General features: G+C 61.6%; 1 protein-coding gene across 1 annotated transcript in view; it reads right to left on the bottom strand.

Annotated features, from left to right (window-relative positions):
• Window positions 1-2,749: 2,749 nt before the first annotated feature.
• NTN1 (netrin 1) overlaps window positions 2,750-15,999 on the bottom strand; it is a 179,954-nt gene continuing 166,704 nt past the window's right edge. Inside the window, exon 7 of the mRNA XM_069483376.1 lies at window positions 2,750-3,194. Coding sequence (XP_069339477.1) covers window positions 2,866-3,194 — 329 coding nt within the window. The 3' untranslated portion in view covers window positions 2,750-2,865. The remainder of the gene's footprint in view (window positions 3,195-15,999) is intronic.

The following is a 15,999-nucleotide window of genomic DNA, read 5'->3' as shown; positions in this document are numbered from 1 at the left end:
ATCTAGTTCCGTTTTACATCCCTTCCTAACTGTACAAACCGGAACACCTCAATTCCTATTTCCATCTCCTCCCTGGGGTGGGGGACGGGGTGGAAGAGGGGTGCTTTCCCAAGGATGGGTCCTCACCGCCGAGGTTGGTGGCTGCACTCATAGGAGTGGTGTGCCGGGCTCTGGCTGGGGCCCGTGAGCTGGGCACGGCAGCCTGTGATGACTGCAATCCCAACAGTGACCTCGTCCTCATCCTGGCAGAGCTGGCCACACCGATAACATTCCCCAAGGGCCAGGCCCCTGGGAGGACAGCTTTTGCCCTTGGGGTGCTGAGCCGGAGGGAGAGGCTGGAGACTGGTTGAATTTTCAGCAAGATGCCTTGTTGCTTGGCAGGCCACTGGCTCTGGGACCAGCAGTGCAAGCCCCTCACTGGACACAGGGTGAGATTTGGACCCAAGGTAGGATGGTGGGGCTGCCACGGCCCTCCTGGGCAAGGTAGAGAAGCCACACTGGCATAGATAGCAAGAGGACAAATGCCTGGCAGTGCCTCTTGATGCTAGCAGCACTCAGCAGACCATACTGGGCACCAGAGACGGGCTGACAGCTCGGAAAGAGGCCCCTGCCCTCAACCTTGGGCTTAGATTCAGGGATGCCAAATACCCCTTCCCAGGGCAGTTCTGTCTTTGAGGTACCTCTGCCAATCTCTCCTGGAATCCTTCCAAACACCTCCAGGCAGCCCAAACTACCTTTCTACCACCTCTTGGGAAAAGCCCAGGTGTGCCTCCCCGGAACCTGGGGCTGCCCTCTGGCGAGTCCCTCCCTGCCTCACCCACCACTCTCGTTGCCACCTCTGAAGATACTACTGCACCTGGCCCCTAGCCCCGGCTCCTGTTCTCCAGGCTGGATGCCAAGTCCTTGAGGCAGTAACCAGGACAGGATCTGAGGGGCAACTCCCCCCGGAGCACGCCCTCCCTGCCTGCTGCAGGTGGGCCACGGAGCTGGACTGCAGCAAGGGGCAGCGCGGCCCATGCTCAGAGGCCCTGGATCCTGACCCCATTCCTGCTGCTGATTTGTGGTGTGAAAATGGTAAAGATCCCTGTCCCACAGGGTTGTCATGAGGACAAGCTGGGAGCATGTGGGTGAAGTGCCTGGCACAGAGCAGCTGCTCAGCAAAGGGCAAGCGTGGCTCAGGCAGAAGTGACGGAGGCAGAGGGAAGCCAGACCACCGAGGGGCGAGCTTCATACTTCTTGGTATGACCCTTCTGAGCAGCCAAACTCCGGCAGGGAAAATAAAACCAATTTCCTGACAGAGGGGGGAGCCAGGCCTCTAATTCAGTGTGCCGGGTGTGAGGACTCGGGCCAGAGGCCCCTGGGCAGTGCGGAGAGCTCAGGAAGGCAGGGAGCCCAGAGGCCCCGTCCCGTGTGAGGCAATCAGACCAAAAGGGGCTGCCTGCTGGAGGACAGTGTCTCCAGGAGGCTTGGGGAGGAGGGCTGGGCGCAACAGAGGACAGGGGCAGCCTCTGCAAAGAAGCTGGCCAGAAAGCTGCGGGCAAGGTGCTGCCCAGCCCAGCCCAAGGCAGCTGTAGGGGCAGCCCCTGAGCTGGGCTGGCAGTAGCAGGCTTTCTTAGCCCAGCAACTTCTGTCCCTTCCTTGGGAGAGCCAAGAGTGGGGGCAACAACAGGAAGTGGTCATGGCTTCCCTGGCCCCCAGGAGCCTGGTCATTCCTGCCCCTGCCTGCCCATGGCCTGGGCACTCTGGCACTTAAATGAGCTTGCAACCCGTGTCCCGAGTCAAGCAAGCCCCTTCCCCAAACCAGGCCCAGCTGCCTTCGCAGCCCGCATATTCCATGCCTGGCCAGGCCCTTTCCAGCTGTTGACATTGCCGAAGGGCCTTGGGGGAGCTGATGTCATTACACAAATAGTGTCACTGCGGTAAACCCAGCCAGTGCCCCTTCCCCCTTCCCTGGAAAATATCATAAAAGGGGCTGGTTCCAAGTTTCCAAAAAGGAAACTCTCTGGGAGGTTTAGCCTTTGCAATGCCTCCTCCAACAGGCAGCTCCAGCACGAGACGGTGACCACCCGGCTTGGGCTTCTCAGGGGTGTCCTTGGGCCCACTGCCCTCTGGAGGGGCAGGGGCTTCCTCTCCTCTTTCTACAGATGCTGAACACCCCTGCCCAGGAGGACCAACTCAGCAGGTGGCAGTGGAGGCCAGAGGCCGCATGGAGAATACTGGCTGGACAGGCTGCTGCCGCCTCCCCCAGCTGCCTGCCCGGCCCTTCAGATGGGGCCCAGGTTGTCCCAGCCAGGCGTCCCGTGGGAATTCCCAGAGAGAAGGGGTCGGGAGAAAGGAGGGGTTTTCATCTTTTGTGTTGGAGTGGTGGCTTGGTCGGGCTTGCCCGGCACCCCACCCAGGCCGCGAGCCTGAGAATTCACAGTTCTCCTCACGTCCCCTTCTCCGAAACCTACTGTCCCCCAGCCGTGTCTGGGGCCCGAGCTGTGCGGCTCTGTGCCCGCCCCCTGGCCCCAGGGCAGGCTGCCCCCAGCCCCTCCACGGTGACCCCGCCTAGCCCCAGGGAAGCGCGTCTCTGCTCTGCAAGGAGCCCGTGAGGTAGCTACGTCTCGTCCTCATTTCTCCAGGGCCCGGCCTGCTGCGCACCCCACCCTGCGCGCACGCACAGCTCTGGCGGGGGTGCGCGGGGCGGGGATGGGGGCGGGGCCGCCGAGGGCCCCGCCCCCGCTCCGGCTGCGGTCCCGCCCCCACCCTCCCCCCACTTGGGAAAAGCCCTTGTGGGCCAAGTCCACTGCGGGCTGCGTCCGGGGCCTCCCGCTCGCGCTTGGCCCTGGCGCCCAGCCCGCCCAGCGCACCGCTGCGTCCGCGCTAGGCCTTCTTGCACTTGCCCTTCTTCTCCCGCTGCTGGAACTTGCGCAGCCGCCGCGCCCACGTGTCCCGCCACTGGATCACCAGGCTGCTCTTGTCGGCCACGATGCCACTCTGGTCGGGAGAGTCCTCGGCGTTGCCCAGCAGCAAGTACTTCTTGAGGGGCTTGATTTTGGGGCACTTGCAGGCGATGTCCCGTGATCGGATCCACAGGCTCTGGTCACCGCGGCGGATGCGGCTTGTGCCCTGCTTGTACACGGAGATGATGTTCACCGTGAACTTCCACCAGTCCCCCGCCTTGTCCGCCTTCAGGATGTGGATCTGGACGGCTGCAAGGAAGCACAGGCAGGCGGGTGGGCCACGGGCAGGAGGGCTGTGTGGGTCCCCAGCTCCTGTGGCCAGGTCGGCCCTGCCTGCTCCTCTGTCTCCAAGAGCCCAGGGAGGAGGAGGGGGAGACCCATCACTGGGAAGTGACCCAAGAGGGTACCCCACAGGGGGGTGGGTGGGTGGATGGTGGCAAAGCAGGTCCTGGAACCCCACCTGCTAGTACCTGGGCCAAGGCCACTGCTCCAAGAAGCCTTACTGCCTATTTTGGAGGTGCCAGCCAGCACTGCCTTTGGGGACAATCTCCTTCTTGGCCATTGCCAAGGCTCACTATAGTCCAGGAAGGTCAGAGGAAGCTACAGGTACTGATCACCCCCACAGCACTCTGGTCCAGGGCCCTCTGCCCGTGACAGCAGTGCTGGCCGCTCCACAGAGGCTGGAGGACGGGGGTCTCCTCAGGTGCCTGCATCACCAAAGGCCCCGATGAACACCAGGCCTCACGACACTCCAGACACAGCTTTGCCTTCGACCCAGTCTCACGAAACCATAATGGGGCCTCAGTGCCCAGGGGCAGAAGATAAGAACCTGCACTTCAAGGTGGCCACGTGCCTTTTCCAGAGTGCTGGGTCCTTGCACTACGCGCCGCCTGTGCCTAAACTGTCCCTGCCAGGTGGCCTGCCTCCCTCTGTGCCTCTCCAGTTCCCCAGGCCGTTCCTCTTCCTTCCAATTCTCTGCCAGTATTTTCCCCAGTGTAAGGGTTCCCAAACTGGAGTGTGCATCAGAATCCCCCGGGGGGCTTGTGAAACCACACACTGCCAGGCCCCGCCCCAGAGTTTCTGACTCAGCAGATCTGGGTGAGCCCCAGAATGTGCACTTCTCACAAATCCCCAGGCTGGTGCTGATGCTGCGATCCGGAGCACAGTTTGAGAATCGGTGCCACAGAAAACGTTAACAGACGTTACTTCTGCAAGATAGTAAGAGGTGTTTGTAAAAAGGAAATTCCTTAAAAACAAAAACAGGAAACTTTGCTCTAATAAGTTCATGAAATATTAATACTAGGTTAAACAAAGTCAAGTGGTTTCTTACTGCAGGACTTTTCAGAACCTTTAATCGATGAATTATGTGCATATACTGGTTTCCCAAACAACCCTGGCTGCAAAACTCTTTGGTTAGTACATCTCAGGCCACCAGAGTCTCACGGTGCCTTACTTGGGGACCTGCTAGAGGCAACAGGATCATTTTCCCCCCGTCCAGGTGGTACCTGGAGAGACCTCTGCTCAAGGGAAATTTAGCCATCTTCCTCATCCCCACAGTCAGAACAGGGCCCCCTCCCCTTGCTAAGCCACCTGCCACGCCCTGTGCCCCTTACCCCCCTGAGCAGAGCAGCTCTGTGCCCTGGACTGGGCCCCTGAGTGGACCTGAGCCCTTCTGAAAAAGGAGCAGAAGCCTGAACACAGAGACACAGGCAGGCTCTGCGGCTCCAGCAGCCACAAGGACATGTCCCCAGGGAACACTCAGTGGTCATCACCCCTCCCCACCACTTACAACTCCAGGCAATGGGTCCACCCCCAGCTCAGCCTGCCCTCCCATGCTGGCCGGCTTCTCTCAAGGTCTCTGGGGGCCACTCTGCTCTTTCACTCCCAGGGGAGCCCCCCTGCCACTCTTCTCCTGTGCTCAGGGGCATGGGGAGGGGCAGGGACAGCTGGACCCAGGGGCATCTATCGCCATCCGACTCATCCTTCTCGGGTGAGGGAAGTGGCGGATTTTCCCATATTTTCATTTCAGCTGTTCCTGGGCATCCTGAACTTTGCACTCCAGTCTGAGGACTCCGAAGAATGGCTGCCATGGCAACCGTTTCCATGTTTTTGTCACCAAGGGACTCAACACTCAGTGTGAACTCTGGGGTGGGGGGAGCCCTCCAGCCCAGAGAAGTGGCTGGGCCATGTGTATTTGACTGTGCAGACGGAGGTCACCGTGGCAACTGAGTGCCCCTTAGCTAAGCAATGGGGAGCCACCCCCAGCGTCCCTGAGAGCCCCGGTTTCCTCTCCCTGGGACTGAGCTGAATACAGAATGAGCCTCCCTGCGGCTGCTTCTCTGTGCAGCACCCCGGACCTCTGGCGCAGCAACAGTGTGTTCCCAGCCACCTGGGCTGGCCCCACAGGGACGCTGCAGAGGGCACCTGTGGTAGGGACCCCTGGAGAACACAGATGCTCAGGGCCTGGGGTCAAAGCTATGGGTGCCATGGGCTGAAGGGTGTCCCCACAAATTCACACGCTGAAGCCCTAACCCCCTGCGCTTCAGAGTGTGATTGTATTTGGAGATAGGGTCTTTACAAAGGTGGTTAAGAGCAGGTCATTAGGTGAGCCCAACTCCAATACGAATGGTATCCTCACAAGAGGAGACTAGGACACAGACGCACAGAGGGAAGACCCCATGAGGACGCGGCGCGAAGGCAGCCACCCATAAGGCAGGAGAGAGGACGCAGAAGGAACCAGCCCTGCCACACCTTGATCTCAGACTTCCTGTCTCCAGAACTGAGAAATAAATTCCTGCTCTTTAAGCCCCCAAGTCTGTGGTGCTCTGTCCTGGCAGCCCTAGAAACTGACACAATAATCTCAGGGGCCCTGAGCATCTGGGGCCTCCACTTGGGCCAGGAAGGAGGGCAGACCTGGCGGGGGCTCCCAGCGTTGCTGAGAAGAGGCCAGAGAGAAGCCTGGCTGAACGTCTAGCCGGGGACCCTGCCACTCCCTGGGGGCCTGCAAGGGCATGGCCCTTCATCATAGAAGGGCTGGTGCCCCCTGCCCCATCCTCCCTGGCCTCTTGGTGTCCCCCTCCCATCAGTACATGCCCTGGAAAACCAGCCAGTGCCTCCACAGTGGCCACCTGTCCCTGCACTTCCCCAGGCACAGCTGGCACAGGCCTGAAGGGTACCCTGCCCTGAACATGCTGCTACCTTCAAGAATCCAGAGGGACAAAGCAAGTGGCCCTTGTCCTCCTTCCACCCGGAGAAGACCCCAGCACAGGCCCGGGGCAGGGGAGGGTGGTGGCAGGATTCACGTGACCATGCTGGAGAAGAGCCACATTTCCGCTGCCCTTGGCAACGCCTCTGCACATTACACAGCCCACCAAGTATGAGCTGCACACGCAGTGCACGGGCCAAGTCCCCACCAGGCACATACGCTGAGAATATTCAAACTACACATCGCAACAGTGACCTCCAACAGACCTGCCCTGTGCCCTCCGGGAGCACGTTCATCGGCAGCCACACGGCACACCGCCGGGGCTGCTGTCACCTCTGACCGGACTGGGGTCCCCTGGGCTACATGGAGCCCAGGGCCCTCCTACCCCGATGTGCCTATGATGTCACCCAACCGAGGGGCTGGGCACGGTGGGCTATGGGCAGCTCTGCCCCATCCTGGGACCACAGCCCCAAAGCTGGGCCCCTTATACCTGCCATGGTCTCAACGTTGGTGTCCCCCAAATACATATGTGGGAACCTAATACACAATATGTGACTGAGTCATGAGGACGCCACCCTCACGAATGGCACCAGTGCCCTTACAAAGCTGGCTCCCTCGTGCTCCGCCGCGAGGACAGAGCAAAGCAGCACCATCTCTGAAGCAGAGAGTGGCCCTCACCAGACACCCAATCTGCTGACATCTTGACCTTGGGCTTCCCAACCTCCAGAACCGTGAACAGTACATCTCTGTTGTTTATTTATCAGCCAGTCTAAGGTATTTTGTGACAGCAGCCCAAACCAGGACACACCCACACGATGAAACTCAGCCCCAGCCAATTAGCCTCAGCCCCTAGGATGCCTGAACCCCACTGTCCTCGCACCGATGTCCTGAAAGTTGTTCTCAACAAGGCCATAACATGGGGATCTGGTGAGGACCCCCCTCCCCATATTCAGAAAGGAGGGACATGAGGTTACTCTCACAAAGGCAGACTGTGAAGTCAGACCAGGGAGATGAGAGCCGCGCTGGGAACCTTAAATTACAGACTATAAGTTTACAGGAAGAGGGGTGCGGCCTTAAGCCCAAATGGCCCTTCTCCGAGGCGGAGACAAGGGAGTCCATGAGGGAGGCTTGGCAGGGCCCCCCAGCCCTGCTTGGGGAGGGGAGCCTGGCCCCCAGCCTGCTGGTGCTCTGGCCCCACTCTAAGCTCCATCTCGGAGTCCGCACCGCATATCCATCCTCGGTCGTCTGAGCTCTCGCTCCCTCCACAAAGAGCCTGGCTCAGGGCCACTACACGTGAGCACCTGTGTCTGCCCCGCGAGGCTCTGCCCAGGGAGGGCTCCGTGCTCAGTGCAGACACAGTCTGGGCTGGGCCGTGGGAACCAGAACCCTCGAGGCTTGAAGGGGTTAGGCTGAGAGCAAGGCCACCTGTGCCCGGCGCGCCAGGGGGAGGAAGCAGGTCTACACATGGAGCAGATGCCCAGGGACAAGCAGGGAGACGGAGTGCAGGCTTCAGAGAGGCTAGGACCAGGCCGGTCCCGGGGTCAGCTGGATTTGTCTCCTGGCCCTGCAGTCCATGAGCTGCCCCACGGCTGTACACTAAACCCAAGCCCTCCCTTTCCCGCAGCCAGCCGCAGAACCCCCTTAGCAAGCCTATAGGCAGGCTGGGGCAGCAGTCACCCCCACTCACCAATTCTGGGGTTCGCAGGAAGTTATTTCACGCAAAGAATTCTCTCAGCCACCAGGGCAGGGCCATCCATGAGGACTGACTTCGCTTGCCCTAACCTGTCGCCCTGGCTACCAGTGGCACGCACCCCACCCTATCCCTCGGCAGAGGCCCGCACGGGGCTCGCAGGGCTGGCTGTGGCTCTGAGGGGCTGAGAAGGAGGCTGAGGGCTGGGTCTTGGGGGCCGGAGTCATCGAGGGCAGCCTGTGCCAGTGTGAGGCTGGTTCTGGCCAAAGGGGCGGGGGACTAAGAGGCAGGCCCAGGGCAGGTGCCTGAGCACTCCCCTCCTGGGCAAGGAGGGCGGAATTCAACCTGCCCAGCCCTGGGGGTCTTCTGGCTGCTGTCTGCTGCATCCCCGGTTGCAGTGCAAATCCCCAGCTTGTCTTCCATGGGAGCAGGCATCTGGCCATCCTTCCCGGGTGCCTCAGCCTCCCCAGAGTCCCAGTGTTGGGGAAATTACCAGGCCATCAAAGGCAACCTGAAACGTAGGGAGCTGCAGCTCACGTCCTGTGCTTGGTTTCCTCCAAAGGGGGACTTGTGGTCCCACAGCAGCCCTCCCTGTCTTCTGTCCAGAGCCCCAGTCCATCCAACACTGCCTGTCCCAGCTCCAGCCCTGTCCCAGGCGCCACCACAGCCTGTGAGCCCCGGCCCCCTGAGGATCCGGCAGTACCACCACCCCAGACAGTGCGTGGCAGGAGGTGGTTTGGAGCTGACTGATGCCCCTACCTGCAGGTTTGGGGAACCACCTGCCCGGATCAGAGGTCCCCACCTGGCCAGGTTGTAGCAAAGCTGTGTGGCCAGTGAAGAAGTTACAGATGCTGCTCATTCACCTGCCTGTTGGGAACTGACACGTGGCAGGAAAAAGGCCCGGCTCTAAACCACCTGCTGCGCTGGGCCCTGGGGCAGTGGCGGGCAGTGGCGGGCAGTGGCGGGCAGTGGCGTGGCACAGGCTCTGGGGGCTGCCGGCCCTTCTTCTCACCCCAGCTAGGCCCAAGCCCATGAGACCCCTCTGTGGGGAGGCTTCCTGCCTCCCGGAGGTCTCCTGGATTTATGGGCTGCTTGGGGTGGCTTGGGTGGCCCGCCCCTTCCCTTCCCCCAGCCATATCTTCCTGTCGGGCAGTCCAGCTAGGGAAGGCTTGTCACCCATCTGCCTCAGAGACAGCAGCCAGGACAAATGGGGAGAGGCTAGTACCCCCACAGAAACCATTAAAACCACGCAGCCCCATAAATCGCTCACCACAGAAAGCGTATCACGAGCTGCAGCTGCTTTCGTAAAACCTGCTCTGACCACGTGCTTCCCAGGCCCGGCGCAGGTGAGGAAGCCCTGAGCAGAGCCAAGTCTCGTTCTCAGGGATGCTCATCTGTCCAGAGAAACAGCGAGTCCCTGCCGGGCAGCGCGGCACCGTGGGGCCGACACACCCAGGCCTGGGTGTCACAGCAGCGCCTGCCCGGTCGGTGTTTATGAAACGAGGCAGAGGGCCTGAGGCTCACAGCCGCCACTGCCCCCTGGGTGGCCTCAGGAATCCCAGGGCTGCCACCTCCTCCTGCCACATGCCCCCCAAGGCCCTGCTGTAGGACTTGGACAAGGTGGGGACAACCAACTTAGGGCTGGCTGAAGGATGTCCCCTGTGTGCCCCCGCAGTCTCCCCACCCAGTCTCGTGACCAGCTGAGGTGCCCTCACCCCTCACCCCTCACCGTGGGGCTGGTGCCCATGGGGCAGCCCAGGGGAGAGTCTGCGCCCAGGGAGGGCCTGAGGGCTGCCTCCCTCTCCTAGCACGATCCTGGGCTGCGCTCCCCACCCCTGAGCTGGGGGCTGGGCCCACCACACGCAGGGACCGGGCTGCCGGGGAGCCATCCCAGGGGATAGGCAGGGCTCCCTCCCCCCAGGGGGCCTCACACAGCCTCCAGGGCTGCCTGACTGCCCACGCCTGCCTCAGCGCTCCCAGGCTGGCTGGGGTAGCCAGCCCAGCCCCCTGCCCACCGGGGCGGCAGCGAGGGTGGGGCCTGCTGGGTGCGCACTGAGAGCCACCCAGCAGGAGGGCCGGGCAGTGAGTGCTCTCCCCAGGCCAGCGCCCTCAGCAGCAACGGTCCAGCCCCCGGAGGAGGGAAAGGTGGGAAAGGGCTGGTCTTCCCTGACATGGCCTTGGTCCAGGCCCCTCCAGAGCTCACAGAAAGCTCTGCGTGCAGTCTGGCCAGAGGCCCACTAGGACCGCAGGTTTATCCCCACTCCACAGAGGGGATGGCCCAGAACCCCTCAGTCAGCAGTGCTGCCCACAACCCATTTCCCCATCAAGCTCCCACCTCCAGTGAGCCCCCCGCTGGGCTGGCCAGGCTGGCCCTGTCCTGCACGGGGTGAGCATCCATGACCCTCTGCATACGGGACTCTGAATGCCTGGCAGCTCCTATGAGTCACAAAGCTCCTTCGCAGCTTCCCCAAGGAGACCTAAACACAGTGCCTGCGGCCCTGAAGCAGGAACCAAAGCAGGATCCGGAACAGAGCTGTGTAGCTGAGCCCTGCTGGGGGCTCAGATCTCAGGGGACGACCCTTAGCAGGGCCACATTCACCTGGATGAGTGAATCCAGGTGCGAGGGCTTGCAAAGGCGCTTCGTGACCTTATGCCATGCCTCCTGGAGCCCCTGCTGGCTACTGGGGAAGGTGGGGTGCCCCAGGGTATCTCAGAGGCCAGAGCCCAGCACGGGCAGAGCGGGGCTGGCGGGTCTGTGGAGACTGAGGCGCGGCGAGTGGAGGAAGCCCCGGGAACAGTGCCTGGGGAGTCGAGGTCCTCAGTGCCAAAAGCACGAATCCCACAGTAAGGCCGCTGGGGAGAAACACCCGCCCTGTGCCCTGTGTCGGTGGGAGAGAGGCTCTGTGATCACTGAGATACAGGTCCCAGGCAGGCCCGGGAAAACGAGTTGCCTGGCTGGTGTTCCCTGCCCCGCTGCTACACCAGCTCCCTGGCCACCTTGGACAGATCCCCACCCCCCACCCCATCCCCACTCTGAGCCCTGGGGTCCCCATCTGTAAAGTGGCAGAGACTACTACTCAGCAGATGGCCTTCGTGGCCCCTAGAGCCGTCTCTGCCCACTCCTCCTTCCTAAAAACAGGATGTTCAGAGACGAAAACAGCACGAAAAACGGGGGGGTTGCAGGTGGGGGGGCTTCCCGGGGTCCACCTCTGCCCTCTCTACAGCCACTGTGGGGGTGGGGGGTCGCTGCACCCCCGGGGCTGCCCGTGCCAGGGGGCCCCATCCGCACAGCGCCCTGCCCCCACCCGCTCTCCGCGCACTGACTTTCCTGTGGGCTCCGGGGCTTTTCCGCCGAGCTGTCACTGGGGCCGACTGGCTCTCCCTGCCCAACCTGGTGGTCACCCACATTCCGCGACCTCAGGCTGACTCACTCGGAGCCAGCTCCACATCTGGCCTCCACATGGGGCTGGCACTCTAGGGCGGGAGGTCACATCTGGTGAGGGAAATCAGAGGATCCCCAGGGGGCCGGTGACCCCAGGGAAGGGTCAGTGAACCTCCGAAACACCATGCCACGTGCTGCTGCGGGTCGGCGTCCCGTTCTCTGGACTTGGGACACTGCTCAGGGGAGGTGGCCTCTCCCAGCTGTCACATCAGCTGCCTCCCAGCCTCAGCTGGGACCCTGCCTTTGGGGGACAGCCCCCACAGTGTGTCTCTAACATCTGTGCCCACACCCAAGCCCAAAGGTCACTCTTTCCTGCAAACACAGTAACCATCCCCGCGACCGGCTGATGGCCTGCCCCGTTCTCCACACTGGAAGGGACTGAGCCTGATCAGGAGCGGCTACTGACCCCAAGGTCTAGAAAGGAAGCGGGGTGCTAACGACGGGGAGAAGCCATCATTTGCTCCATGTAAGCCACCGCGGTCCCCACCATGGCCTCTCCTCCATGCCCACCTTCACTCAGCTTGGTCTCCCCACCCGCTGTCAGGGACCTTCCCGGAACCTTCCTCCACCACACGGCCACGCCCACCACCGGAATGGCTGTGCCAGTCCCATCTCCTCCACCACCGACGTCCCTGCCACCGCACCCAGCGCCTCTGCCCAGTCATCCCGACCATCCCTAACACCATGGTGGCCTCCCTTGGTTCTCTGCACACGAGGATGTCTTTGTGGCCTCTCCTCGGGGGCTTATCAGGAGCTGAGTCAGGGTCCTGTTGGGGCACCCGTTCCTGAGCTTTCTGCGGGACTGAGCAGCGCTGCGAAAGCTCGACTCCCTGGCGTGGGGAAGAAGGAAGATCTCCGGCCATGGGTACCTGATCCTGGGCATGTTATTTTATCTTGCTAAGTCTCAGGGTTGCATTGACGGGAATCTCTCCTTCACAGGGTGTCTGTGAGGATTAAATAAGGATAAGAACAAAGGCTGGGATGTGCCCGGGGCAGGGCCTGGCAGGGGGACGGAAGGGTTGCGAGCTCGGCAAGCCCTCTCCCCTTGGGTTTCCGTCGCCTCAGGAGGTCCCAGGGCACACAGCGGATGCTGACCTATGTCAGAATTCTGCTTAGGTCCCCAGGCCCACCTATGTATGCCGCAGGGCCCCCAAGAAAGCACGCAAGCACACATGCGTGCACACATGCAGAGCCAACAGACCCGCTCCTCCCCACAGACGCCAACGGAGCTTCCCCCTTGAGCTATATCCTCAGAAACAGTCCTGCGGGATCTCAGGAGGAACACTTGAGACAAATCATCTTGTGAAAAGCATTTTGATTTTTCCATCTGGTGGTGCCAAAATGTCTTTCAACAAAGGGGGTGACTAATAAACATTTCTGGGAACGAATAATTTTTCCAAGAACTGGCAAAAGCGAGATGATCTCACCTTTCAGAATGTAAGCTGTCTGTCTTCCCCCCTTTCTGAAGCCCGGGGAGAAGGAAGAGGCAGGCGGCGGCACCCAGGCCACCTGAGCGGCAGCTCTGGCAGGGCAGGAGCCCCGGTGCGTCCCCGGGAGCTGGGGTCGCTCTCGGTGAGGTCGGAGTGGTTCTGCCCGAGGACGTGGCGGGTGAGGCCGGCACCCATCAGCCTCTCTCCAGCCTCTCTGGGCTCCACCCTTGCACCCAGCACCCCACACTCACTCCCCTCCAACTCCACCAGCCCGTTCTCCCTCGGCCTGGGATCCCCGCTCTGCCAAGTGACCAGGGCTACACAGCTCCCTCCTCAGGAAGCCTTCCCTCCCCTACCCTCCAGAGGGCGGGCCGTGCCCTGCGTGTGCCCACCTTGGCTGCAACCCGGCCCTGCACCCACCTTCCAGAACTCTCATCCGTGTGCCCGTCTCCCCTCCTAGGCTGTAGGCTACCAGAGGGCCAAGACCATGTCTCCACCTGTCTGTAAGCTCAGCACCCAGGGCAGGAGAGGGCACACAGCAGGCGCTCAATGAATGCGTGTGGAGGGAGTGGCTGGGAGTGGGAATGGGTGTGTCAGGGACCAGGACTTCTAGGGACGTGGGTTGCTGTGACGGTGTGTGCGTGCACACCTATAGCAGCTGTGTGACGTGGGGGACGCTGTGCAAACACGAGGAGGTGAGTGACGACCGGACAGTAGCGCAGCACAGGGACAAGAGGAGAGGAAGCAGCAGGAAGGGGCAAGAGGAAGCAAGGGGTGGCAGGGCTGCAACACGCCACTGGCAGAGGTTCCGGAGCCGGGGCCCCCAGGTCGTGTGCCCAGTGCGGGAATCTCCAGCAGGGACGTGCCCTGCCGGTATCTGGGCTGGCCCAGCGGGACGCAGACTTTGTGGTGGACACGCACACGAGCACACTCGCTCAGAGCACCGAAACAGGGGCAGGGCCCCTCCGAGGCTACACTGTCCTGAGAAGTTGGCAGGCATCGCTAACACGCTTGAAAATAATAAACCTGTCTTCCACAAACAACCTTCCCGGCTTGGCCTTCTTGGCTCTTTTTCAAGCATTTGCAAGAGGAGCTGGAGTCCCCTAGAGGGCATCAGAGGACTGAGGTGGCCCCAGGAGAGGTGGGCCAGGTGACGGATCACAACCTCACCCTGGCCCCTGCCCTACACATGGCACTGGGTGCAGTGGGGGGGCTGTGACCAGTGTCTCACTTAGAAGGACGGTGTCCCCTGGATGACACCTCCATTAGACAGATGAGGAAACTCAGGCCCAGGCTGCTGGAGCTTCCTGGCCAGAGTCACAGCAAATTAGGAATCTGTGTCTCCAACGGGAATGGAACGGCGCCCCTCCTGGTCCTGGGGGCCTCCAGATGTGGGCAGCATGGCAGGGCCTTGGCACAGAGGCCACCCCACAGCCCTACCCAAGCTGGGCCCTCGTCACGGTAAACATACCCGCGAGAACACAGGGCAGGGCCGGCGCCAGAAGCCCCAGTCACTTCCTACAGGGACCCTCCCCCCAGCCTCCGTCCCCCAGCACGGCCCAGGGACAGTGGAGCCCAGACCCGAGCTCTCCAGCAGCACCTTGACAGGCCTCTCCCGGGTCTGCCGGAGGAGGACGGGGTCTGGGGCTGCAGGCAGCAGGGCCTGCTCTTCACCCAGCAGGGGCAGCAAACCCGAGGTTCTAATTAGCAGCTTCTGGAACATCCAAGTGCCCAGGATGAAGGAAGTGTGTTTCCTAATTGGCCCCCTGCCGGGGTGTCAGTCAGAGACAGGGATTATGCTGCCTCGAAGCGGAGCCCTTCCCAGCGGCCAGGCCAGCTCCTCCTGTCCTCCTGCTGGTCACCTTCTCCTGGGGCTGGCCCCAGTCTGCCCCAGGTGTGGGAAGGACACCCCCACACACACCCACTTCATCCTGGGGCCAGGGTCCCAACAAAGGACACCCAGAAAATTCTTCACAAGGCCCAGCAGAGCCCAACCCAGAGATCTCGCCCCCAGCCTCAATGTGAGGCTGCTGGGCTCCTTCCTGGCCAGGTCACACTCCCTGCGGCCCTGCCACCCCAGCCCCGGGGCTCTCTCGAGTCTTCCCAGAAGCCTACAGGATCCCCTTCCAGACGCTTTTCTTGTCCTGCCTCCTGCCTGGACACGCAGGCTGAGCTGGGGTGGAGATGACTCCCTGACATTTGAGCGACCCCAAGAGTACCAAGGAGTCCTGGAACCAGAAACCCCATCCCCCCAGGAGTTGGGGAATAGGAGAGGACGGTGGCAGTCCTGGCTGTGAGGCCACAGGCTGGGGGCACATGAGGAGGACATGAAAGCTGGTGGCACCCCAACTGCAGCCCCACCAGCTCCCTGAGGGTCACCCCACACTTTGCCCCTGCGGTTCAAGTTCTGCCCACAGCAGAAACGTGCACAGCTGGGTGTCGTGCCCGGGCAGTGGGGCTGGGGCAGGAGACAGGTAGCCGCCATGAAGTCTGGAAAGGGGGCTGCCAGGCTGGGGCAGGGGTGGGGAACCTGCGGCCTTAAGCCAAAATGTGGCCTTCTAGGTCCTTAAGTGCGGCCTTCTGACTGAATCCAATTTTTGCAGAACAAATCCTTTTATCAAAAGGGGTGCAGCAGAGAAAGATGAAGCTTTTCTTGCCTCCTTTGGTGCTTAAGAAAGAAGAATCTTGAAATCCGAAGGCCACAGCGTCCCCACCCCTGGAATGGGAAGAAAAAGCCCAGGGGAGGCCGCTGGGGAAGGAGCAGGAGGCTGAGGAAGCCACCTCACTTGGTGGGCCCGTGTCCCCATCTGTGACCCAAGGGGACTGCAGCCCACCGTCCCTGACACCTGCTTCACTCTGATAACCCATGAGGAAGTCAGGTGTGCGGCAAAGGGAAGGCTGAGGCAGGGACAGGTGGCCGAATGGCACCCAGAGGCTGCACCCCGGCCCTCCAGCCCCAAGAGGGGCCCACAAAGGCGCAGGGCTCGGGGGCTCCTCCGAGACTATAAAAGGAGGTGTCGGGTTCGGCAGGTTGGGGGGACCTTCCTGCTGGGGGTGACGGGCCAGGAGAGCTCGGAGGGGCCGAGGTGCCCCTGGAATACCAGGCAGGGGGCAGAATTCACTGGAGGGAACCAAGTCAGAGAGAGGAAAAAGCCTGACTGAGTCAAACAGAATCTGAGGGGGAAATAGGATCCGTGCTGGTAACTTCCACAAGTCCAGATTTTCCTTTTTTCACTTGCAGAACAAAACCGAGGCTGCAGGTTGGCGCTCTGCAGAATCACTGCTCA

The sequence above is a fragment of the Eulemur rufifrons genome, chromosome 9, assembly GCF_041146395.1.
Source record: "Eulemur rufifrons isolate Redbay chromosome 9, OSU_ERuf_1, whole genome shotgun sequence".
In the NCBI taxonomy this organism is placed as follows: Eukaryota; Metazoa; Chordata; class Mammalia; order Primates; family Lemuridae; genus Eulemur; species Eulemur rufifrons.
This window is presented reverse-complemented; position numbering and strand designations above follow the sequence as displayed.